This window comes from Babylonia areolata, chromosome 4 (assembly GCF_041734735.1).
Source record: "Babylonia areolata isolate BAREFJ2019XMU chromosome 4, ASM4173473v1, whole genome shotgun sequence".
Classification (NCBI taxonomy): domain Eukaryota; kingdom Metazoa; phylum Mollusca; class Gastropoda; order Neogastropoda; family Buccinidae; genus Babylonia; species Babylonia areolata.
Genome location: NC_134879.1, coordinates 45,129,172 through 45,153,919, shown reverse-complemented (window position 1 = coordinate 45,153,919; position 24,748 = coordinate 45,129,172). Strand labels below are relative to the sequence as shown.

Here is a 24,748-nt window from a genome sequence, read left to right as displayed (position 1 = left end):
CATACTAAGGTGGAGAACAGTTAAATGATACGAATGTGAACTACCATTTCTTGGCTGAGTAAGATCTTCATTTGGTAGTCAGAACATGGTATTTCCATTGCTTCTGTCAATTTACACACAGCTGATGGACGCAAGACTTTCCGGTGTTGACAGGCCGGAAACGAGTGCACTTACGTCTTCCTCGCCAGACCGTTCAATATAGATAACATATAGGTCACAGACATCCCACCCTTTATCTGTCCACCTGCACCATGTCAACAGGTTAAACAGGTTGAAGATTTACTAGAAAGGTTACTTTCACTCCGAATCGAAAGTTTCAGCATACTTGTATGTCTATAGCAATCTTCATCAGTACAACTGATACAAGACCGTCTTCGTTTGGATAAGCTGTGAGTTAACTTCACGGCTGCATTAAGGTTGACTGGCCGCTGGTGCCAAACCGTGGTTTTGCAAAGGACTTCTTTGCCGTTCTTGTTCATGTTCTTGTTCTGTTGCTCTTCTTCCTCCTCTTTTTTCTCTTCCTCTTCCTCCTCTTTCCCCCTTTTCCATATTATCCTCTTCCTCCTCCACCTCCTCCTTCTTCTTCTTCTTTCCTTGTCGTCTTCTTTCGTTCTTATTTTTCTCTCAATCATTTGCCATCTACGTATCTGTCCCTTCGGCATGTTTTAATGTATTTTCTTACTTCATTGTTTCCCTTTATTATTTCATGTTATGTTAATTAATGCTTCATACAAACCTAGCATGAGCTGTCAAGGCTTGATCAGCTTGTTGGGTTTCTGTTGCTGTTGTTGTTGTTGTTGTTTTTTTTGTTTGTTTTTTGTTGTTGTTGTTGTTTTTGTTTGTTTGTTGTTGTTGTTTTTTGGGGGGGGGGGTGTTAAATGCAAATGTGGTGTAGCGAAAATGGATCTGTCCGCACGCTCTGAGACCTCGAAACTGAAAACTAAATCTGAAAAAAGTAAGTTCAGGTCTCGAGTCTCGAGTCTGTGAAGTTTACGTTGTTGGGGAGTGGGGGTGGAGTTTGGGGGAGGGCGGTTGGGGGCTTGGGGGGTGGAGGTTAGCGGTGGTTCCTATGTCAACGTTGTGCCTTGTGGGCAGTTGTGGGCGGACGAGTTGCTGGCCTACTCTGTGAACTTGCTGAACGCCAACAGCAGCTCGCTGTGCTTCCTGGAGAAGTGGTACACCCGGGTCACCAGCGTCCTGAGCACGGACGGCAGGGTCCCCCTCAAAAAGTACGTGTGTGGGGACGGGATGGAAGGGTGTATGTGTTGGTGGGGGTGGTTTAGGGGGAAGAGGGGGTTGTGATGATGATGACGACGACGACGATGATGATAAAGATAATAATGATGATTATTATTGTTGTTGTTGTGGTCGATGACATCGGGATTGAAGTACATGTGAAGGTCGTACAAGTTTTTTTCCTTTTCGAGCGCAAGTACATTCTTGGCTAATACTAATACTCATTAAAAAAAAATATATATATATATATGTATATTACTTCGACTACTACTACTAATAATAACAATGATGATGAGAAGAAGAAGAAGGGGAAGGGGAAGAAGAATTCATAATATCGGGACTTGTTAAGCGGGATACCACTCTTTGGGAAGAAGGTTAGTGCGTATCACTGTGAGACGTAAGCAAAGTAGTTATGCCCTTGAGTCGCTAAACCTTGGTGACATGAGATCAGTGTGGTATCGATTTGAATTACAACTTGTGTCATTGATTTTGCTGAGCTTAAGTTTCGCAACTCCAAGAGACGGAGGAAGTCTAAAGAAAGAATGGGGATTGGTATCTTCAAATGCCATATCTCAGTGAGGTGACAGCCCTTCACTGACGAGCATGTTCATCGGCAGCAGTCAAGGGGGTGAAAGAGTATTTTTCAAAACACAGTTGTCTTCCATTGTTGAGTGGAACTTTGATGAGAAATTCAAGATATCTGTCTGTCTGTCTGTCTGTCTGTCTGTCTGTCTCTCTCTCTCTCTCTCTCTCTCTCTCTCTCTCTCTCTCTCTCTCTCTCTCTCCACACACACACACACGCGCGCGCGCTCGCACATGCGCATGCACTCACACACACACGCACGCACGCACGCACACACACACACACACACACACACACACACACACACACACACACACACACACACACACACACACACACTCACTCACTCTGCGGAAAATTGCTTTTTCTTGAGATCAACATTTGTGCCGTTTAGGCCTGTTCGTATGCTCTTTTTTTTCGGAGGGGTGGGTGGGGTTCAGTATATACATATAAACTGTCTAGTTTTGATTGAATATTGAGATGTGATGCACTTTTTTTTTATTTCGATTTACAGTTAATGGTTTTGCATGTTGATATTTGCAATATGCATTTCTTTGCAGTGTTTATCGTCTATGATAAGGTTTGCTATACCTGTAGCCAGCATGTGCAGATGGAAAAAGTCTGCAAAAGAAATGAATAAATGAACTAGGATAAATTAAAAGCTTAAAAAAAAAATTCTTAAATAAAAAAAAAAACAGAGAAAAAAAAGGAAAGGGAAGTGTCAGTGTCAGTAAGACTCACTTCGATAAGAGAGGTCAACGTTTCTGTCCGTAAGACTTTCTCCATTTGTCTTTTTTTTTCTTTTTTTTTCGGTAATAGACTCAGCAGTCAGCATATGTTTGTTTTTGTTGTTGTTGTTGTTGTTTTGGGGGTTTTTTGTTGTTGTTTTTTGTCGCGCTGCCTAAATGTTGAAATGTTAGTGTGATTGGGTGTCGTCAAAAGTCACACCTGTTCGCATGCGATTTCCAGTTTTGTGAAACAAGTGGCTACACACAAAGACGACAAGAAGAAGGTGGAGCAAGCGTTGCAAGCTGCTGGCATTGCCATCGGAAAGGTACGTTTCAAATTTTCTGCCAGTTTTGTTGGTGGTATGGGTGGCTGGGGCAGTTGTTTGTGTTTCGTGGTTGTGCACGTGCTGTGAGCAGTGTGTGTGTGTATTGATTTGTGTGTGTGTATGTGTGTGTGTGTCTGTCTGTGTCTGTGGCCATCTGTTCACGTCATCATCATTTTATTGTCATCACCACCATTGACGTAATCATACTGTCATCACCACCATTGACATATTTGTGTTGTGTGTTGATATATATATATATATATATATATATATATATATGTGTGTGTGTGTGTGGTGGGGGCGGTCATTGTCTGCGGGTCTCTCTCTCTCTCTCTCTCTCTCTCTCTGTCAGTGTGTGAGTGTGTGTGTGTGTGTGTATGACCTTCACTGCCCCTGTCTCCCGTCCTCTCTATATATGTCTTTATGTTTATCCGTCTGTTTCCCTCTCGCTCTCCCTTCTCTCCCCCATCCCCCCTCTGTGTGTGTGTGTGTGTGTGTGGTGTCTCACTCTATTTCCCATGTGTTTGTCTCTCTCCTCATGTCGCTCTCTCACTCCCTCTCTCTCAGTCTCATTATCTCCCTCTCTCGTGGGATGACTTTAGTTACTCAAGAGGTTTCTCTCACAACTTGGAAACAGCTGTTCGTTTTACCAGAAAAAAAAAATCAACAAAAGTACACCCACTTTATGATTCCAATAAATCCCGGATCCTCCCAACTTCTAAACTGTTGACTGGAATCCAGACAGTTTGTCACTCACGACGTATATGTAGATTCTGGACCCTCCCAATAGCTGTCAGGTCCTTATTTGTCAGTTTTGTTGTCCTCCTTCTTTTGCGAGAGTACGTGTATCGTTTGGTGTAACTTTTAGGGGTTTTCATTTTGGACTTGGCAGAATTTAAAGTGGTCAGTATTTTGTTCAGGTGATAACTTGGCGTGATAGCGTTCTGCACAAGAATGTTTGTGATCGTTGGGGAGTGGAGATTTCGTGGGTGGGTTTTGGGTTGAATGCAATTTCATGCGCGTGTTCCTGCGTGTGCACCAGTATAGCCAAGTGTGCCATGTGTGTATTTGTGCATGCGGGGCCAATGAGGGGCGGGGTGGGGGCACGTAAGGGTATGCTTTTGTGCAAAAGGTTTGTGTTTTAATGGGCTTGCAAGGAAATTTTACATAGTATGAGGACTCGTGTTAAAGTCTGAAGGTTGCTCATTTGGTTCGGATGTTTCCTAGCAAAATACATAGCATCATCACTCTTCCCTCTCCCCTTCCACCACCACCATTACTGCCCACCTCCCTCCTCCTCTTCCTCTTCCAAACCCCCCATGCTCCAACCCTACAAATAAGTATTCTGATAATTCTGGTATGGCAGCAAAACAGACGCGAAAGTAAGGTGACTATCGATACCCTTGAGATTGAACTAATTTTCTTTAGTTTTTTGTTTAAGTGTTGTTGTTGTCTCCCCCTCTTGTCTCTCTTCTCCATTCTCGTCCTTCCCACCCACTTCTGCTAATTTCATGTGGTTCTTCTTAAAACGGGAACTACGGCAGGTGGAATTGACGGGATTCTTTTTTAATCACCCTGGTTTATTGTTACCCCTCACCTGGTTTATAAAGATTATCCGTCCTGTGTTGATGTGCCCTGTGCAGCTGCCTCACAAACAGGATTCTTCTGGTCCACTCTTCAACAAGCGATTTATATCTACTGCAGGCACAAGATGAGAGATACGCAGAGTGGGGAGGGGGAGGGGCGGGTGTTGATAGTCTTTGATTTATTATCTTTCCAGGAATATCAGACGAAACAGATCGCGAGAGACATATGTTTACAGTGTTTGATTTATAATCTTTATTTCCAAGGGTAACAGACTAAACAGAAGTCAGAAAAGAGGGATGGATGGGAGGAGGAGGCTGAGTGATATATATATATATATATATATATATATATATATATATATATATATATATATATATATATATGAAGAACTCAGGAATGTTTTTTAGAAATGAGAATTCTTGTTTTTGCTCCTCCATTGAAAGTTCTCTTCTAGAATTTTACTTCAAGGCCACCGGCCTGCATTCAAACTGATGCACGGGTTAAGCCAACTAACTAATTGAAACTAACAACCAACGGGTCCAAAACAAACAAACAAGCAAACATTAGATTTACAGATACTCACTTTCGGATTGCTGACATGTTAGATGATCTGAGTACCGTTTGTATTGTGGGATCCTGCAATGAGCCTCTCATGCTTTCAGGGCATAAAATAATGAAACTCAACTGCGAAAAAAAAAATCTCTGTCTGTCTGTCTGTCTGTCTGTCTCTCTCTCTCTCTCTCTCTCATATCTGTGTGTGTGTGTGTGTGTGTGTGTTCAGTTTTCTTGTCAGACGTTGTTGATGTATATGCATGCAAAATGCTGATATAATTTTTCTTACTCTCACAGGAGACGTATTTTAATCAAAAAGGAAATGAATTTTTATTTCTGTATCATCGCCTACCATATATTTCTTAGGCATTTCTCTAAGTCTTTTGTTTACATTTAAATCGCCTGTCCAGTAGAAGTCTGACAGAAGAATATGAAAAAGATAACGAAATTAATTATACTACTGTGATCACATAGATGTATTTTTCCCAAGTTGTTGCAACGATTTTTAAAAAATATATACAACACATGGAGAGAGTGAGAGAGAGAGACGCTTGACGCTTTGACACTTTGACACTTTACACACCTTTAAATACATACACCAGGCCCTTCCGATCAATGGAACACAGTTTCGTTATTTCAAGTTTTGTACATATATTCTGTCAAACAGCCCCCCACCCTCTCCCGCAACCCTCTCCTCCCCCACCCCACCACCATTCCCTCCGTCTGCGACTTGGACCACGTTCGACTCGACTTGACAAGTTTCACAAAAAACTTTGGGACCACTTTCTGCAAGGGGGCATGGTTTAATTATGCTGAACTTTTGGCAAACAGCGGTGTGTACAGCTATGTTATGAGCACCACTCATAACCAGAGGTGCTTGCTTGGACTGCACGTGCACACTTCCTTTTCTATGCAATGAAAATCACAACTATCGTTTATAAACCATTGAATAACTGTAAGTGATTGGCTGAAACACCGATTTTTCAAACGTATTTTTCAAACTGATCATTGTGCACCTGTGCCTGAAACTGCCGTTAGTGTGTTCAGTGAGATGCCATTTTGCAGCCTTCGTAATATAAATCATATCTCGATTGTTTTCACATTTTTTGAAAAAACAAACAAAAAAACCAACTGTTTATGAAGCGTTCCTTCACTCTTTTGTGTGTCTCAGTATGCATCGCTTAGCCGCCGTTGAACGAGAAGTGTTTCGTGCCAGCCGTACACAATGGTATATCCTTTTAAGGCGATTCACTGATGGGAGTACGGGACATATTTGCAGGTTGAAGGTTATGGGGAGGAGGATGGTGATAATCGGACTGTTCATCTGAGGAACGTAACTGTTTATCACTCTGTTTATCGCTCAACATTAGGTAAAATGAATGGGTGTAGGCGTCACAGAGGCCAGAGAGTTTCTATGTGTGGTAAGAACGGCAGATGTTTGCAGCTTCGTAAGGGGGATGTGATGCGTGTGCGCTGCGTGATAAACAAGTTGGCGTTCCAATCTATCTACAGCTGTCTGTCAGTCAGTGTGTCTATCTCTCCCCATATTTTCTTCCTGTCTCTTTCTGTCTCACTTCATCAATCTGCACACAACAGATCCATATTTATATTTGAAACGATATTATGCGCAAATATGTTTAAATGTGTGTGGAGATATGATAAGACATAACATAAAAATGATTTTTAAAGCTTTCTTTTGCCATCAGCGATTCCTAGCAATACCAAACAAAATGGCATGGAAGAAACTGGAAGACATCCACTGCTCATTGTAACATGCGCTTAGTGTCTGGTGTGCGTGCATGCTTGCTGAGACAGACAGGGATTCAGGGAAGACATCAGGGTCAGTCAGAGCAATGGGGACGGAGGGGGCGAGGGTTTAAAACTGGTTTATGAGTGAGTTGATATCAGTGATTCATACGTTTGAACATGTTCAGGAACAAGGTTGTTTTTTTTCCCCGATCCGAAGACACAGGTTTATGCAACAGATACACTATTCTTCCTCCCCCCCCCCCCCCCCCGAGTTCTCTCTCTCTCTCTCTCTCTCTCTCTCTCTCTGTGGTACAGGGAAGGTGCTGTTCGAGTAGTAGGGGGGGGGGGGGGGGGTGGCAGGAGGGATACATGCTTTTTCATTCTATTTCGATCTCTTTTTCTTCATAACCAGACACAAATTGCATCTTTCACTTGGGTTTCTCTTTAGGGCGAGGGCTCGATGTGGACAAAAAACAAACGAACAAAAACACCAGACACTTGCTTGTCCATTCCGCTTGTTCACAAACAGATATGTTTTTCTTTAATTCATTGTAATTTCATTACGGTTAGACAAAAAAAACCCAGCAAATTGCACATGTCGCACATGATGCCAATCGGAAGACAGCAGTATAAATAAAAGTAGGTAGTTTAAAGAAAGGAAAAGCAGTCAACGGTAAAAAGAAATGTTCACATTTAATATCAAACACTTTTTTGTCAGTTGGTATTCAAGCCGCGTTCATAAAGAATGTCTTGTCTTGTTCTGTCTTCTCTTGTCTCGTCTCTTTCTCATCTAGTTTCGTTCTGTTCTGTTAATCTGTGAGATGAAGGCAGAAAAAAGCATGTTCTTGGTTATCTATTCCCAGTGTTCATAAAAACTTGTCTGTCTCGTCTGGTTTCGTTCTGTTCTGTTAATCTGTGAGGTAAAGGTAGGAAAAGCATGTTCTTGGTTATCTGTTCCCCTCGTTCATAAAGAATGTGTCTTTAGTTTAGTTTTGTCTTGTCTTGTCTTATCTTGTCTTGTCTTGTCTCTTCTTGTTTCACTGTTAATCTGTGAAGTTAACAGCAGAAAAAGGATGTACTTGGTTATCTATTCCCCTCGTTCATAAAGAATGTGTCTTTAGTTTAGTTTTGTCTTGTCTTGTCTTATCTTGTCTTGTCTTGTCTCTTCTTGTTTCACTGTTAATCTGTGAGGTAATGGCAGAAAAAGGATGTACTTGGTTATCTATTCCCCTCGTTCATAAAGAATTTGCCTTGTCTTGTTTTGTCTTGTCTCTTCTTGTTTCACTGTTAATCTGTGAAGTGAAGGCAGAAAAAGGATGTACTTGGTTAGATAATTCCCCTCGTTCATAAAGAATGTCTTGTTTTGTCTTGCCTTGTCTTGTCTTGTTTCACTGTTAATCTGTGAAGTAAAGGCAAAAAAGAATGTACTTGGTTATATAACCCGTCATTCATAAAAGAATGTGTCTTGTTTTGTCTTGTCTTGTCTTGTTTCACTGTTAATCTGTGAAGAAAAGGCAAAAAAAAAGGATGTACTCAGTTTTCTATTCCCCTCGTTCATAAAGAACGTTTCTCTTCTGATTCGGTTCTGCTTTGTTCATCTCTGCCATAAAGGCAGTCTGTACAGACTGTGCGTCTGTATTGATTTGTTGGCTCACCACCTGTTACCGATGCCCACACCTAAGTAGCGTGGCACGCGGTGTGTATTCCTGGTCTGTCATACGATTGATCGTCTTCTTCGCTCTTCCTCTTCCTCACTTTTTCCTGCTCATCCGTTTCATTGTTCTTATTGTTTTGTTTTCGTTTAAAGGTATCGTTGTCGTTAATCATTGGTCTCTTTTTTTTTCTTTTCTTTTTTCTCGGATCATCGATCTCTATCATCATCGTCGTCGTTGTGAATCATCGCCATGATCATCACTATCATTATTGTAACCGTCATCGTTGCCACTGTTCGTCTCCTCTTTTCTCACTTCCATCATAATTTGTCTTGTCTTTTGAAGTTTTGTCATCATCGTCATCATCATCATTGTTTTGTCGTTTCTCTTCATTGTCAAGATCATCACTGTCTTGTCGCGATCATCAGAGTTTGTCTTGTCTTGTCGTCGTCATCGTCCACATCATTGTTGTGTCTTTTGTCGTCGTCATTATCATCATCATCATCATCATCATCTTCGTCTTCTTCTTCACTTTCACCATTATCATCTTTATCATCATCATAGTCGTGTCTTTTGCCATCATCGTCATCATGATGTTCAGAAAGCTTGTCATGCCTTTCATCATCATCATAATCATCATCATCATCATAGTTTGTTGTGTCTTTTGTCATCACCGTCATCTTTATCTTAGCTTGTCATGTCTTTTTTCATCATCATCATCAAAGCTTTCTTGCTGTGTATCATTATCATAGTCATGGTTTGTCTTGTATGTCGTTCACGCTGCTGAGGTCGGTGGCAAAGGGGGTAGTGGTAGGGTACGTACAGTTGAAGGTGATTTTACGGTGGGGAGAGCGTGACACTCAACCCAGGGCTAATCACGTCACTGGGGGATTCGAGGGATGACGAAGGCGGTCGTGCCTTCTTCCGTCGACAGTCTTGTGAACGCCCCGCTCTCTGGTTCCAGGCGCTGATGGCGCGTGGACACGTTTCTGGCATTTTGCGGCTGGAGGGGATTGTGTGATGTTTGATTAAAGGAAAAATATAAGTATGCATATATAAAAATCAAGACGTTGTCGTTACTCTGCCTTGCTTTGTCGTTGCTTTGTTTTCTCTTGCTGGAGAGGTGTGGGTGTATGTGTGGTTCTCCTTTCTTTCTTTTCTTTCTTTCTGAACTTGTGTGTTTGTCTGCGCTGTCATTATTAGTTGGTGTCTTACAAGTCAGTCGTGTGTTGTCTTTAATTTAACACACACACACACACACACACACACACACACACACACACACACACACACATACATACATACATACACACGCACGCACTCATGACCACACGCGCACATACACACGCACACACACCACTCTTTCATTATATTTCTTGATCAAGTTATCTTTACACTGATTTCGCTAATTAGAATGCTAGCGGGAACAAAACCTCATTGTTATACTCCAACAGTAAACAAAATTGCGAGTCGTGTGTCACCGCAACTGTTTGGATGGTGAACGTCATTGAACGGTGAAATGTCATGTACTGTGTAGTTCAGTTCGCATCCTGGTTCGCCATCTTTCAGTCAGTTCAGTTGGTAACTTTATTTCAACGTTCTAGCGTTCGCTAACTTGGCTGTTAGAAAAAAACAACTAAAAACAAAAGAAAAAGAAAAAAAAACAAAAAAACAACAACCACCAAAAAACAAACAAAACAACGAAATATTCGTTCTGAAAAGGAAATGTTTGTGTGAATATGTGTGTGTATATTTTGATTTATTTAAGATTTGTAGGAGGAGGTTGGCGACTGGGGGAAGAGGGGACGGAAAGGGTGGGTGGATAAGGGATAGAATTGTATGATCCATGCCGTTGTTTTATTCAAGAAACTGACAGGTTTTACAACAACTTTCCTCGTTACGTCGGAGACTGGTTCATCTCAATGTAAAACGATATTCCCAGAATCGCAGTCAAGTCGTGACTGAAATGTTTATTTTTAAGGTTCAGATGACAGCTGAAGCATTACTAGAGTATTCATTTCTTTGGTTTCCTGATACAATGAAGGGAGGCGGGAGCGGAGAAAGGAGGTGGGCGGTCACAGAATGCGTGAACCTGTCTCAGGTGAAATGCTACTGGTTCAAACATCTACTCGCTCGTGCGGTGCTAATTTCGCTTTGAACCAGCTGGCTGCACGCCATTTGATATGAACCACACCCAGAGCCCTCGACCAGCCCTGATTATTAATACCCCTCCTCCACATACACACACGCGCGCGCGCGCGCACGCACGCGCACACACGCTCACACAAACGCGCACAAGTACACGCACTCTCTCTTTCAATTACTTCAGCGTGAAACAAATCCATCAGCATTATTGACCATCGTTCCAGCGAAGGCAACGGAAGATCGTGTTTTCTATCAGCGTTGCTTGGTACCGTGCGACAGATCCGCCAAAATCCGTATTATTCTTTATCATGGTTAAATATTTGCAACGATTGCCATAATCACCAAATCATCAAAGAAGTTGAAGAAGAAGCAATGGTGATGAGAGTAATGAACGATGATAATCGTAATAATGACCACGAAGTAGAGAGTCAGGAATGATAATGATGACAGAAATGTTTACTGTGGCGATATTAATGCTGACACTAATGCCATGCGTCAAAAGGCGATGTCATTTTTGTAATTGCTCAACACGCTACACGAATAATCTAAGGCGTGGCATTCACTCACACAAGCAGGAGCAACAATTCCGCAGCAGCAGCAGCAGTCGATCAAAAGCGCAGCGCGTGATCTTTTAACGGCGGCCATCGGAAGGCGAACGTTCAGTTCAGTCAGCAAAACAAGTATCGACATGAGGGAGTGGAAAGAGCAGTGTCAGTGCTGTTCTTTGCTGTTTTGTTCAGCTTGAGAGAAGAGATCTGGCACAACTATTTCCTCAGCTTGTTTTGTCAGCATCACAGCACATGCAGCAACAAGTTAAGGAGTCCGTCGATAATTTTCCTCTATCTTTTTTTTCTTTTTTATGATTTTTTTTTTTTTTTTTGATTGGTCGGTCTCTCTATTTCCATGGACTTACACACGTACATCCACACACATGCACGCGCGCGCGCATACACACACACATATACACACCGGCACACACACACACACACACACACACACACACACACACGCGTAATGCCAGTGGTGATGATGTTTCACTATGTACAATTTTACCGCCACAAGACGGAATGAGTAGTGTTCACAACAAGGCGTGGACGTTCACTCCTTGAGTCACACAAACAAGCGGAGTGGAAGAAATGTGGATATTGCATGACAATGAAATGATTATGTGAACAGGTGGACACACACACTCACAGATGACAACGGTTGGTTTGGGTTGGCGTCTTAAAACTCGTGACGCACGTGCGCGTCGTTTGGCGTCGCGGCTATCCCTTCTGGGTGTGCATCTGCTTTCACCGTTTCCGTCTTGACTCATACTCGATTGTTTATTTTGTTCTCTCAAACCCCAAACCCCCTTCGCCACCTCGGCCCGCCGCATGAACAAGTTTTGTTCTTCTGAGGTTTTTTTATATCTGAAAATCTGGATAAGAGACGAAATAAAAAGGACAAAAATCAGTGGATTTCGCGCGCGCGCATTTGTGTGACTGAGTGTGTATCTCTGTGTGTGTCTATGTGTGTGTTCAGTATTTCAAAATTGGCAGTATCCACATTTCTCCCCCACCCCACCCCTCCCCCACTCTTTCAGTGTGACTGGCGAAGTGATCATCCACGCGTGGTTGTGAACACTTTTAATTCCGCCTTCAGGGGGAAAAAAGTGTGTGTGGTGGGGGGTGGGGGCTGGGGGTAGCCTTCAAGTAACCGTGAAGAAAGCTTCGTATCCCCACTTCATCCACAACCTTACCCCCACCAACACCCCCTTTTTTCTGGCATTAATGCGTCACGCTTGTCGTGTTGTACATGTGATTGATTTCTTTCTTCTTCTTCTTCTTTTTCTTTCATTCGTTTATTTACTTTTTGGAGAGGATAAAAAAATGGAAATGATTTCTGGACATAATGAATCTTCATCCCTCTGTCTCAGTCTCTGTTTCTGTCACACTTTCTCTCACACTTTCTCTCTCTCTCTCTCTCTCTCTCTCTCTCTTTGTCTCTCCTCTCTCCCACCTCTACCCCATCTCTTTTTCACTTTCCTCACTCCTTCCCACTCTCTCTTGTCCCATTCCCTCTCTTTCTTTTGTATGAAACAACAGCGGCACACCCTTAAGACTCAGCTGTTTTCAGAACAAGTTTACGTTCTCCCGTAAAAATAAATAAAAAAAAAGAAGAAAAAAAGACCTACATGATCATGATAATCGTAGCGGTGATATGTCCTTAGCCTTTAGCTTTCTTCCAGCGTGCCATACAGTATCCCATGCATTTAAGAAATTATGATGATTTATTACCATTTTTATACTGCCAGAGCCTAAAATTTAAGCTATTTGGGCGAAATATAGTATGCGCTTATAAGACAACTGCAAAAATACAAGAAGACTGTTCTTGCCTCAGATCCTATCGTAAGAGTGGGCTAATGGTCTAGGTTGTGATTGACCAGTGAGAACGTTCCCACTTGACTGGCCGTTCCTGTTTCTCAAACTTTTTTTGTTCTGGGTAGGGGTGTGAGTGGGAACGAGGAGAGGGGGCTTATGTTCTGTGTTTGAGAGAGGAGAGGCACTGGCAGAGGAGGAGGTGGACGGTGCACCTCGTTTCGCCTCCGATCATTTCGCCTACGTGCGTTTTTACGTGCGTTTTTGCCCATGCGCTTTTCCCTTCAGACTCTCAAGTACGTTCGTTTTCGCCTTCTACCCCTTGCGGACCAGCATCCAGTACTGTAAACATCCAAATGCATTTTAATTGAGTTTATTAATCGCATTAGCACCCCTTAAAACGTGCGTTCTAAATGTGATTTGTATGTGAGCATGCGTCCAGCATTTCCATCAGTCTTTTGACCGCTTTCAGAGGTAATTTTAATAAATCCTTTTCAGGTGTTCGTTTCGTTTGTGAACGGCAGGCCATGGTTTTCTTCGTGTTCACCAACTGCTTCAGAGTTCAGAAGACATGAATGCAGACTCAGTTTCAATTTCAATATTTATTAATGCGTATACATTTATGGTATGTTCAGCTGAAAAAATCAATAATTAATTTTCCAGTCGTGTAATTAAGATGTAGCCGATCAAAATGCATGGCCTGATTTTCTTTTAAAAGCTGGGAAAAAAGTTCCTGCCAGGAAATGTGAGCATGACGTCACCTGTTGACGAAACCAACGTCGTGCAGGCGAAAGGAATATGCGTGTGCAGACTAAACTGCCATGCTGACACGATGACGGGGAAACAAGGATTCTGTCTCAGAGAACAAAGCGAAAGCAAAATGTGTGGGAGCAGGGAGGGGGTTAGGTTAAAAAAAAAAAAAGTTGAGGGGGTAGAGAGGGCGGCCTCTAAAACCCGTAGTTTTTTCTTTGGAGAGGCGGTTCCGAGAACACGAAGAAAGATTTTGATGGGCGCTTGTTTAAAAGAATAATTTGAAAATAAGATAAGATAAAATAAACAGAGTGACGGCTATGAATTATGCAGGCCTTTAAGAAAAAAATGTTCGGCGATTGTTTAATAATAATAATAATTAATAATGATGATGATAACAATAATAATAATAATAATAATGAACAGAGTGGCGGCTATATGGCAGGCCTATATCTATTTTCAGAGAAAAATGTTCAGCTACTATTTAAAATGATAATGAAAATAAAAGAAAATAAGAGAAAGAAGAGTGACGGCAATATTGCAGGCCTACAGCTTTTTTTCCAGAGAAAGTGGAAAATGAAATTAAACAACAAAACAAAACACGAAACGCGGAAAGTCGACTCAGGAAATCGATTGCAGATACCCTTTCTCGGTGCTTTTTCAGTGCAGGTGACCTGGACAAAAATCATGATGATAACGAGTGTACTACCATTTTTGACACGACTACCTGATGTTGCACTGTGGAACTGGGCAACTGGAGCAACAGCCCTAGTGGTTGTTGTAGTTGATGGTGGTTGTCCTTGCTGATGACGATATATGAAACTATTGTCTTTCACGTTGCTGTTAATTTTGTTGTTGAAGTATTTGCCTTTGGACGACATCCTCAGTCACTATCAATTAGTTGTGGTGGTGGTGGTGGTGGTAGTGGTGGTGATGGTGGTGATAATGGCAGTAACACCAGTAAACAAAGCAGTAGCAGCAACACCAGCAATAGTAGTACTAGTAGCAGCAGTGGTGGCAAATGGTGTTGGTAGTATTAGTAGCAGCAGCACTTGTAGCAGCAGCAGCTGTTGTATAACTACCGTGACCAAGTCATTTTCTTTATGAAAGAAAATAGAATGCCACAAAGCTGAAAATGTCATGTACCCTTGTTAATCGGAATTCGGGGTGTTGTCCTCATCCTTCGAGAAACGTGCGAAGGTCACGTCGATATCGTCAATATATGGACCGTTACACACCCATCGCTGATGTTGAAAATTGGATCAGTGGCGAAAGGCACTACAACGGAGAAGAAAATGGAAGAAGAAAAGAAGGAAGAAGAAGGAGAAGAGTAAGGAGGAAGAAGAGAGGAAGAAGGAGACGAAGGTAAAAAAAAAAATTTAAAAGAGAGAAAAGAATAGAAGAAGAGAGAATAAACAGTAGAAAAAGAAGGAAGGAAAAGTAAGGAGGCGGAGAGGAGGAAGAAGGCGGAGAGGGAGGAAAAGAAGAAGAAAAGAACAGAGGAAGAAGAAGGGGGAAAAGGAAGAAGGATGTAGACAAGAAGAAAGAGGATGAGAGGGAGAAAAAGAAGAAGAAAGAATAAAAGATCAGAAAAGGAGGGAGGAAGAGAAGGAGGAAGAGGGGAGAGTGACAGAATAATCAGAATGATGATTGTGGTCGCTGTCAGTATGAGTATCAGTAGCTCAATGAGGCGTCACTGCGTTTGGTCAAATCCATATACGCTACACCACATCTGCCAAGCAGATGCATGACCAGCAGCGTAGCCCAACGCGCTTAGTCAGGCCTTGAGAAAAAAAGATAAATAAAATAAAATAAGACAAATTAAAAAAACTGATAATAATAATAATAAAAAGAAGGAGGAAAAGAAGAAGAAGAAACAAACAGAAGATGAAGAGGGAGGAGGAGCAACAAACACGAGGACAGGCTGCACGTGTTCACTCATTTACCCATGTCTGTATCAGAATACATGTGGGTGTCGGGGTGTGGGGGGCAGAAAGTGGTTCCTGAAAGTGGTGCGGCTTGTTTATGAGTTTTCGTGCGATGTCTGCTGCATGGGCTGCATGTGTGCGTATCCTGGCGGCGTGTTCATTAATGAACCGCCGTCGCCCGTTCGCCTTTCTCATCAGCACACAAACAACATTTATAAGTCGGCGAGACGGTCAAGGCTGTGTGTTGTTTGGCTTTGGGAGGAGGGAGGGAAGCTGAGGAGGAATGGGGTTTGTGTGTTGGGGTGTGTGTGTGTGTGTGCGTATGTTTGTGTCTGTCTCTGTCAGTCTGTTTGTCCGTGCCTGTCTGTTTATTTGTACCTGTCTGTTTGTTTTTGTTTTTGTTTTTTTCTTTTTTCGGGGGTTGGGCGGGGAGGAGGGGGGGAGTGTCTTCAACCTTCCTTGCCCCCCCCCCCCCCCAACCTCCACACCCCTCACCCGACCCCCATCCGCCCACCCGCACACAAAGCCAGGGGATCATCTGAAACAAATTGCCAGAAAGTTCATTTCTGTCTCTGTTGTTTTTTGTTGTTTGTTGTTGTTTTTTGTTGTTGTTGTTGTTTTGTTGTTTTTTTTTGCAATGCTTTTGCAATGAATCTCGCTAAAAAAATTTTTCTCAAAACGTGTTCTTTGCTCCACGGAAGAATGTTTCCTGCAATGTTTTGATCAGGAATACCGGAGAATGAGTCAACAGTTCTTTCTAATGTTTTTGTAGGCAGTGCAGTAGAATGAAATATGAACTTCATCACCCGATCCATTTTCACATGATAAACAGTTAATACCTGAAGAAGAAGAAAAAGATATTAGCGGAAAACCATCTTCAAAAAAAATTAAGACCGCTGAGAGTTACATGGTTATCTCTGTGCCACTTATTTGTGATATTTGACAGATGCTTTTCTGTTTAAAAAACTTTTTTGAAATAATTGAATAATCAATCACTCCCGATCTCCAGGAGTGCCATTTTGGCTTGACTTCTTAAAATTCATCTGTTTTAAAATTCAGCAATAAAACTGGACTAGCATCCGATGCCCTGACTTAGCCATACAATTCCAAAGCCACGTTTGACAAGATTTCTTGAACATTGGATTCCTAGTTATAATGGCCACATTCGTGTGGCAACAAAAGCATTTTACATGCCTGTCTGCACAGTCTAGATATAGAAAGTGTTGCAAGTTTCAAGCAGTATCTAGTACATTTCACTGACTTTCTGGTGTCCCGGCATAGGCTGTCTTCCAGATTCAACTGTTTGAGGGGTGCAGGGAACATATTATTGATTATAAGAATCTTTTCATGTCAGAATGATGAATCGAATAACTTCACTTTGTTTACATTCTTTTTCAATATACCACAATCAGGCTGCGTATGTCAAACAGGGTTATTTGTGAATGAAGTAGTTTCCAGAACAAGCTCAGATTTGTAGCTCCCAATTTAGAAATTCTAACGGACTTCATTATTTCTATAACACCATTCTTCCCTTTTCTGCATGTCTCAGACAAAGCAGTGCCGATACTCAGTTATGTTGTGAACATCATTCCTAAATATTTATGAGTTTGTTACTCTAACATCTTCCTTTACATAGAACTACATAATAATTATTCTCTACCATCCAAGTGCCCCCACACCCCACCCTCACCACCACACTCACCCACCTGTCCCCTGAGAGAGAGAGAGAGAGAGAGAGAGAGAGATCACGGATTCGTTACTCTCGTGTGTGCCAGTTGTTCGTCCGTCTTGCAGTCTACGTTTCTGTGCCCTTTGTAAACTCTCTCTCTGTGTCTCTATCTCCCTCTCTCGCTCTTTCTCTCTCTCTCTCTCTTATCTACCTGTCCACACACACACACACACACACACACACACACACACACACACGGGTGGGGGGGGGGATGGATGAAATCTTGTCATATCCAGTTTGTGCTAATTAGCAGTCTGCTCCGTGGCTGTCTAAGGTTGCGGATTGTTTATTGGCTTTGTAATCGTGCGTGAGAGATGAATCTATGCTCTGAGCTTCATGAAAAATATCCAGCTGACATATTTATCTGTTTGTATACTGGATCCGGTAGAAAGAGACGGAAATATATACACGTATTCACATTTTTTTTTCCTGTTCTTGTTCTTGTTGTCCTCCTCCTCCTCCTCCTTCTTCTTCTTCTTCTTCTTCCCCCCCCCCCCCCCCCCCCCCTCCTCCTCCAAGGAGTCTTTTTTCTTTTTCTTTTTTAATTCATGTTCTTCCTATGTTGGGTATTTCTTTGTTTCCTTCTTAGCCCACAGATCTCAGGATTACGGGATGTTTAACGCGCATGATTTAAAAAAAAAATCTTTAAACTGCGGTTTTTGGGGTTGTTGGTGGGGTTTTTTGTTGTTGTTGTTGTTCTCTTTGTTTCCCTGTTTTTTTCTGTGTGCGTACACAAACGAATGGAATTCAGCCTGGTTGATTCCTCATGTCAACTTTCCCCCTCTCCTCCCATGTTTCCTCCCTCTCTCACTCCCCTCGGTCTCCCCCCCTCCACCCACTCTCTCTCTCCATTCCATCCCTCTCTCTCTAGAGAGATCTCTCTCTCCCTATCTCTCTCCCCCCCCCTCTTCCATCACTACCCCGTCTTCTCTGATCTTCCTTCAACCTCTCATCCTCTTTTCTGTTTTGATTTATGCTTGAGGGAAGGAAGGTTATATACTCTGCCATTATCGTTTGCTCTGCAGGCCGTTCAGGTGATGTACTGTTTCCTGGGATTACTAACTTTATCTTCACACGACATGTTTTATTCGCTGAGCGTACGTAATGAAATAACGCGGTGTATCCGGCACATTTATGACGTTGTCTGCACGGCTGTGAGATAACGTGAAAGCTGAAAGGTGCTTGTTTGGTAAGGTGTGGAGAGACGAGGTTTCTCTGCCCTTTCCGTCTCTGTCTCCCTCTATCTCTGCTTCTGTCTGTCTGTCTCTCTCTCTCTCTCACACACACACACACACACACACACACATATGACCCTAGTATACTGTAACAACCAGTTTCATATGCAGCCAGACTTGAACAACAAACAAAACAAGATGCATGTCCTGTGGGAGCCGCGGAAGATAGAAGTAAGTTCCACAACCAAAAGAGTTCAGCCTGGCACGTGACCCGGCTGACGTCAGCACACTCTGGACACTGGCGTCTTTAGATACTCTACATAGCCATTGGCTTCAGAGTGGGTCAGAGTCCAGTTGCTTGGGTGTGGGTAGTATGACGGACCTGAAATAGGACATGCGACCCAACCACTACATTCCACCGTTGAGCTGTTATAAACAGCAACAAAAACAGAAAAGATAACAACTACATATACCAAAAACAAACAACAGGACGCCAAACCAGTTTCATCAGGTACAGTATGACGGCTGAATGAAAACCAGAACGCTTATCATATGGCTGTATGACTCCCCCTTTCGATCACCAGATGAACAGCCAGGACTTCTGTCTTTAGACAGCCACTGAAGACTCCCATATGGAACAGCAGGTGGACCTCTTACCCGGTCAGACATTCAGGACTCACCCCTTCCAACAATGCAACTTTCATCGGACCAAAACCCAAGTCCTCAACAACGGGACCTCAAGGGTGTCAGTCAGTGGGTTGTTTAACACAACTTAGAAGTGATCCCTAGACCTACAAAACACCAAATATCCATCAAGTTTAACAGTTGTTGCAGAAAAATACCAGTTCCCCATAGATGATATGTCCTTGCCACAGAATACCAGATGGTCCCAAAAGTCTTTTCTACCCCGTATCATTCTAGAAGTGGAATGGACTCCCAAGGATGTGGCCTGTTTCCCCCTCACCTCAAGTTGTTGACCTCTCATCCTCATCAACACAGCTTTTCTAGCTTTACCCCGGATCATCTTCGTGCCCTGTGGCTTACAATGCCACCACCAGAGATTGCCACTACTGAGTTCATCATCACCGTCATCATCTTCATCATCATTATCATCGTTGACATCATTGTCGTCGGCGATGTGATCAGCATCATCATAATGCAGATTGACGCTCACGCCTCCCAGGCAGGGAGCTCTTGGCATTTATAATTTTAAAAGTTATGCACATATGAACATACATGCATCAAGTACACCATAAAGCATGTGCATGCACAAGGACACCCGCGCATGCACACACAAGACCGGCAGAAATTCTAAGATCACAGTAGTCAATGGTAGATGGTAGGCAGAATGGAAGAGCTGTATTTTGAATGACAGTGTTTCTATACTGAGCTGGGGAATCCGCATGGACTGTGAGAAGAGCGCTGACCCTGAAAATCTTGAAAACTTTAGTTTCTTCGAGAAATTGTCAGCACTAAATTGTTAGTAAGCTTAACCCATGTGTAGCCATTCTTTTTTTCAACCGACTTTATCTCACAAGTCACGTTTTATGTGTGTGTGTTGTTGTTGTTTTTCTTCGTGTGTGGTGTGTGTGTGTGTGTGTGTTTCCATCCACTGGTATAACGAGTTGATGAAGGCTGGAACTCATTTCTTTAGTGGCTAGGTCAGCCAAACAAAAATGCCACCAGCGAAAAAAATGTTTTAAATTTTTTCCTTAGTCTTATCCTGTTTGTTCCATTTCTAAGACATTCCGTTCCAATCCCTCCAGTGATACTCAGCAGTTTCCAACAAATATTTTGATTGCTTGCTGTAACATCAAAGGGGAGAGAGAGATTGTAAAAACTTGGTTTTTCAAACAAGCCAGCAATAAATGTCATGGGTCCTGCCAATACACTATCTGTTCTGTCCTTGCTTATCTTTCACACGCACGTGCACACACCCAGGTGTGTACGTGTGTGCGAACACACGCACACACACATACGTACACATGTGTTCACAGGTGTGTGTGCACGCCCCCCCCCCCCCACCTCCCCCAACACACTGTGGCCAATGACACATTCTACCACCACTGGAGAATATTATTCACCAAAACCGCTCAAGCTTTTCAAATCACATTATAAACTGTCCTTTGCTGGTATACAACTGTTTGCTTGTTGTTTTGTTTTTTCACAAAAAAAATCATAATAATCAAGATAGCATTTAACTGAAAAACAATCTAATGTATTTCTTTGTCACTAATAGTTTAAAGTAACGCTGTCAGTTATTGAAAGAAAATAAGATTTGACATACTGTCCTTATGCGCACAGAATGAGGTGTAAATGAAACAAATGGGATATAGATGAAACACTTGTGTATATATCCAAAGCGCTTTTACATTGGGTCACCCAGATATGTGCCCCTTAACCCCACCCCCACCAACCAGTTTATCGACTCAAAGAGTGCATGCCCTCTGCTATGGTCTTAATAGTTTGTTGACTAAGGGAGGTTAGCGGGTATGTATGTTACATTGCTCATGAGGAATTTATCTGGTGAGGAATGCAAACTGTGTCAGACCTTGAACTGTTACATGCACTTCGGTTACTTGGTTGGGTGGGTGGGTGGTTGGTCACTTGGGTTTGTTTTTGTAGGTTTTTCCATTGGATTGAAAATTTCCTGATCATTTTTTTCTGGGCCTTCAGCTTTTATATGATTTCTTTACTTACGCATCTTTTACTACTCCTCATACACATGCACATAAGTCTGGCCTTAAAACCCACCTCATCCCAAGAAAACCTTCCTTCCCTGCTTCTTCCTTGTCTTTCAGTTTCTCCAATTTTAGAGTTATGCATGCATGTGAATGACTGGTGCAAAAGCGCTTTGATTTGTCTCTGCACAAGATTCAGCACCATATGAATATCATTATTATTATTGATATCATTATTATGCACACATGCACACGCACACACACACACGCACGCACGCGCACACACACACGCACGCGCGCGCGCGCGCAAAGACAGTGCCTCTGGTGAGCTTCCCATTTAGCTAAACATGTGATTATGATGTGGTTAACAAGTTCATTTTGTTTGATGATTTAGCTGTTGTGTTGATTCTTTTGTTGCATCCTTTGAGAGCTGTGTTCTGCGATTAAGTGCTGAGACATACAGATATTCAAAACGTTTATTTCCCCAATCAAACAGTTAATTTTCCTAGTAGTTCCAAAAAAAGAATATAATTGACATATTAGATATAACCAATAAAAAAGAAAAGAAGAGAATTTCTGCAGGGAGAGTTTGTTTACATGAAGATGATGATAAAACAGCTGTGTAACTACTGTTTGGGTTTATCAGCAAGCCCCCATTCATTTTTTGTTGTTCCAGCTTTGTAATTATTGATAATCTTAAGTTGTATCAATGTATGTCATTCAGTGTCCCTCCTTTTAGCAATATGATATTGCAAGAAATGTTAGTGCCTTGACAATCGATAACTTGTTTTATCCTCATTTATGCTTTCCCATGGCCGCTTTCTTTGTCTCTCTCCTTCCCAACAATGGCATCTAAGAAAACCTGTATTTACTTTTTTTTAAAGGCAGCTGTCAGCTAGCAAGCTGAAGGAACCTTTGCCATTTTGCAGTTTTGGATGATTTTCTCCCAAATCGAAGCGATGACATTTTTTAAATGGCCTCAAGGAGTTGGCTCACACACACAATGACATGTACAGGAACACGCACAGGGATCTGTATTCTACGGTCGATGTAGTGTGTATTGCTGTGCCGTTCAAGCTGACCTGTAATCTATGGTTGCATTGTTTTGAAAATGGAACAGGTTTTTCTCTCTGTACCTTTGAAGCCAAATGCTTTTGTTGCTCTGTGCATATTTGTGCAGAAAAGAGAGGAAACACAAACAGTTTGTCATCTTACACACAAGCCCTATCCTTTGGACCTGAGACAACAAGTCCCCTTCTTCAACAAGTCTGTTTTTCTCCGGCCAGCCAGTGCTGAGCTTTTTGTCAAGCTGCAGTGCTTTTACAGTCTCTTAAGGCAGGCTACATATGATAGTTTTTGATATTGTTTTGCATTTCCTATTTTAAGTATTCCACCCTGTTGCAATCATTCGAAAAAAGAAAGAAAGAAAAAACCAACAACCCTGATTGCCATTTTTATGTATCAGTAGCGCACGCGCGTGTGTGTGAACCAATATGTTCAAGTGTAGTAATCAATGATTAATCATGTGTGTGTTTGTGTGTGTGTGTGTTGTGGTTGTGTATGTGTGTGTGTGAGTGTGTGTGTGTGTGTGTGTGTGTATGTTTCAGAATGATACTCTGGACCCAGCCAAACTCACTTTCGAGCAGTTCTTCACATTCTACTGCCAGCTGACTACGCGCACAGAAATTGACACCATATTTGCTCAGACGTATGTGGCTGCAGTCCTTCCACTTGTTTGTTCTCAAGTCTGGGACCTACTGTGTGTGCTGGTCTCAGTGTATGTGTGTCTGTGTCTGTGCCCGTGTGTGCATGCACACACATTGTTGAAAGCAGGGAGGAGAGTGTATTTGAAATTTGGGAGATTTGTCAAAATGGGAATGTACATGATTGTTTATATCTCTCGGTTTTTTCACTGATTTCTTGGTGTGTGTTTTTTGTTGTTGTTGTTGTTGTTTTTTGTTGTTTTTTTCTAATTGCTGTCCATGTTTAATTTTGTTGTAAAATACCAGGGTTGTTTAGTATCCTCCATGCCCCCAAATAGAGTCAAACAATTGAGATGTTCTTGATATTTTGTGTGTGTGTGTGTACGTTTCTGTGCTGTATATGTGTGTGTATGAGCGTGTGTGTGTGTGTGTGTGTGCATGCATACATTTATGTCCGCTTACATACAGTCATTTTGTGTGTGTACTGACTGACACAGGGGTGCCAAAAAGAAGCCCTACCTGACACTGGAGCAGTTCACAGACTTCCTGAACCGGGAGCAGAGGGACCCGCGCCTCAACGAGGTCCTGTACCCTCTGACCAGTGAGAAACAGGCACAGGAGTTAATCAGCAACCATGAGGCCAAGAGTGGCATGGCTTCCAAAGGTTACTAGCTAAATTGTCTGGCTGTCTCTGACACACACACACACACACACACGTATACATGCGCACATGTATGCAAGCACACGCTTGAGCGTGCACACTCACACACACACACAGACACACACATTTGTTTAAGTATCTTCAGTTTATGCTGATTTTTTTATATGTTATATTACATTATATTTTATATATATGTATATATATATATATATATATATATATAGACAGAGAGAGACGCTTTAATGCTTTGACATTTTATTGTCATTACCTGTAAGGGTCTATTGCCAAGGGGGTGACGAGGGTTAATTCTGAAATCCCTTAAGTGCAAAGCAACATTCTGCTTAACAGCGTTTCATCAACGAGAGAGAGAGAGAGAGAGATCTGTATGTGTCAGAGTGTGTGTGTGTATTTGAGTATGTGTGCATGTGTGTTTATGAGTGTGTTTTTGTATGTGCTTGCATGTGTGTGTATTTGTGTGTGTGCAGCGTGTTCATGTTACAAGTATTAAACTAAAGCATGACACTGTCCATTGGCCAGGCCACCTCTCTCAGGAAGGGTTCCTGAAGTTTCTGCTGAGTGAGGACAACAACGTGATCCCCCATGACAAGCTGGACCTCAACGAGGACATGAACCAGCCCCTAGCCCACTACTTCATCAACTCTTCCCACAACACTTACCTGACAGGTAACCCAACAACAACAATAACAATGATGTAAACGCTGAGCACATGAACCAGTCCTTAGCCCACAACTTCATCAACTCCTCCCACAACACTGACCTGACAGGTAACGCAACAACAACAACAAACTAACCCTTAGCCACTACTTCATCAGCTCCTCCAACAACACTTACCTAGCAGATAACAAACACAAATCCGTGCAGATTGGGAGGGAGAGTGGGTGTGATGCTTTTTCTTTTCCCCTGGAGTGAAAGTTTCAGTTTCACTTTCAATAATGTGTCACAGCATGTTTACTGACCCAGACATACTGCACCATATATCAATTTATTTGAAATAAAAAACCAAAAACCAAAAAAGAACAGTGTGTGGATGCCTGACCTATGCATAGACACGGCACTGGTCAGGCCTGCAGAGCCTACCCAAGGTTTGTATAAAAACATTTCACAAATAAAGGAATGAAGTAAATTCAACAAAAGAAACAAATAAGTAAGTACATGAAAGTATAATAAAATGACACGATTTGT

The 24,748-nt window shown here is 42.2% G+C and overlaps 1 protein-coding gene across 1 annotated transcript in view; it reads left to right on the top strand.

Moving 5' to 3' along the window:
• Nucleotides 1–24,748, top strand: part of LOC143281708 (1-phosphatidylinositol 4,5-bisphosphate phosphodiesterase classes I and II-like) — a 99,819-nt gene that overhangs the window by 41,336 nt on the left and 33,735 nt on the right. Inside the window, exons 5-9 of the mRNA XM_076586970.1 lie at nt 1,096–1,229; nt 2,789–2,873; nt 22,789–22,889; nt 23,382–23,548; nt 24,083–24,229. Coding sequence (XP_076443085.1) covers nt 1,096–1,229; nt 2,789–2,873; nt 22,789–22,889; nt 23,382–23,548; nt 24,083–24,229 — 634 coding nt within the window. The remainder of the gene's footprint in view (nt 1–1,095; nt 1,230–2,788; nt 2,874–22,788; nt 22,890–23,381; nt 23,549–24,082; nt 24,230–24,748) is intronic.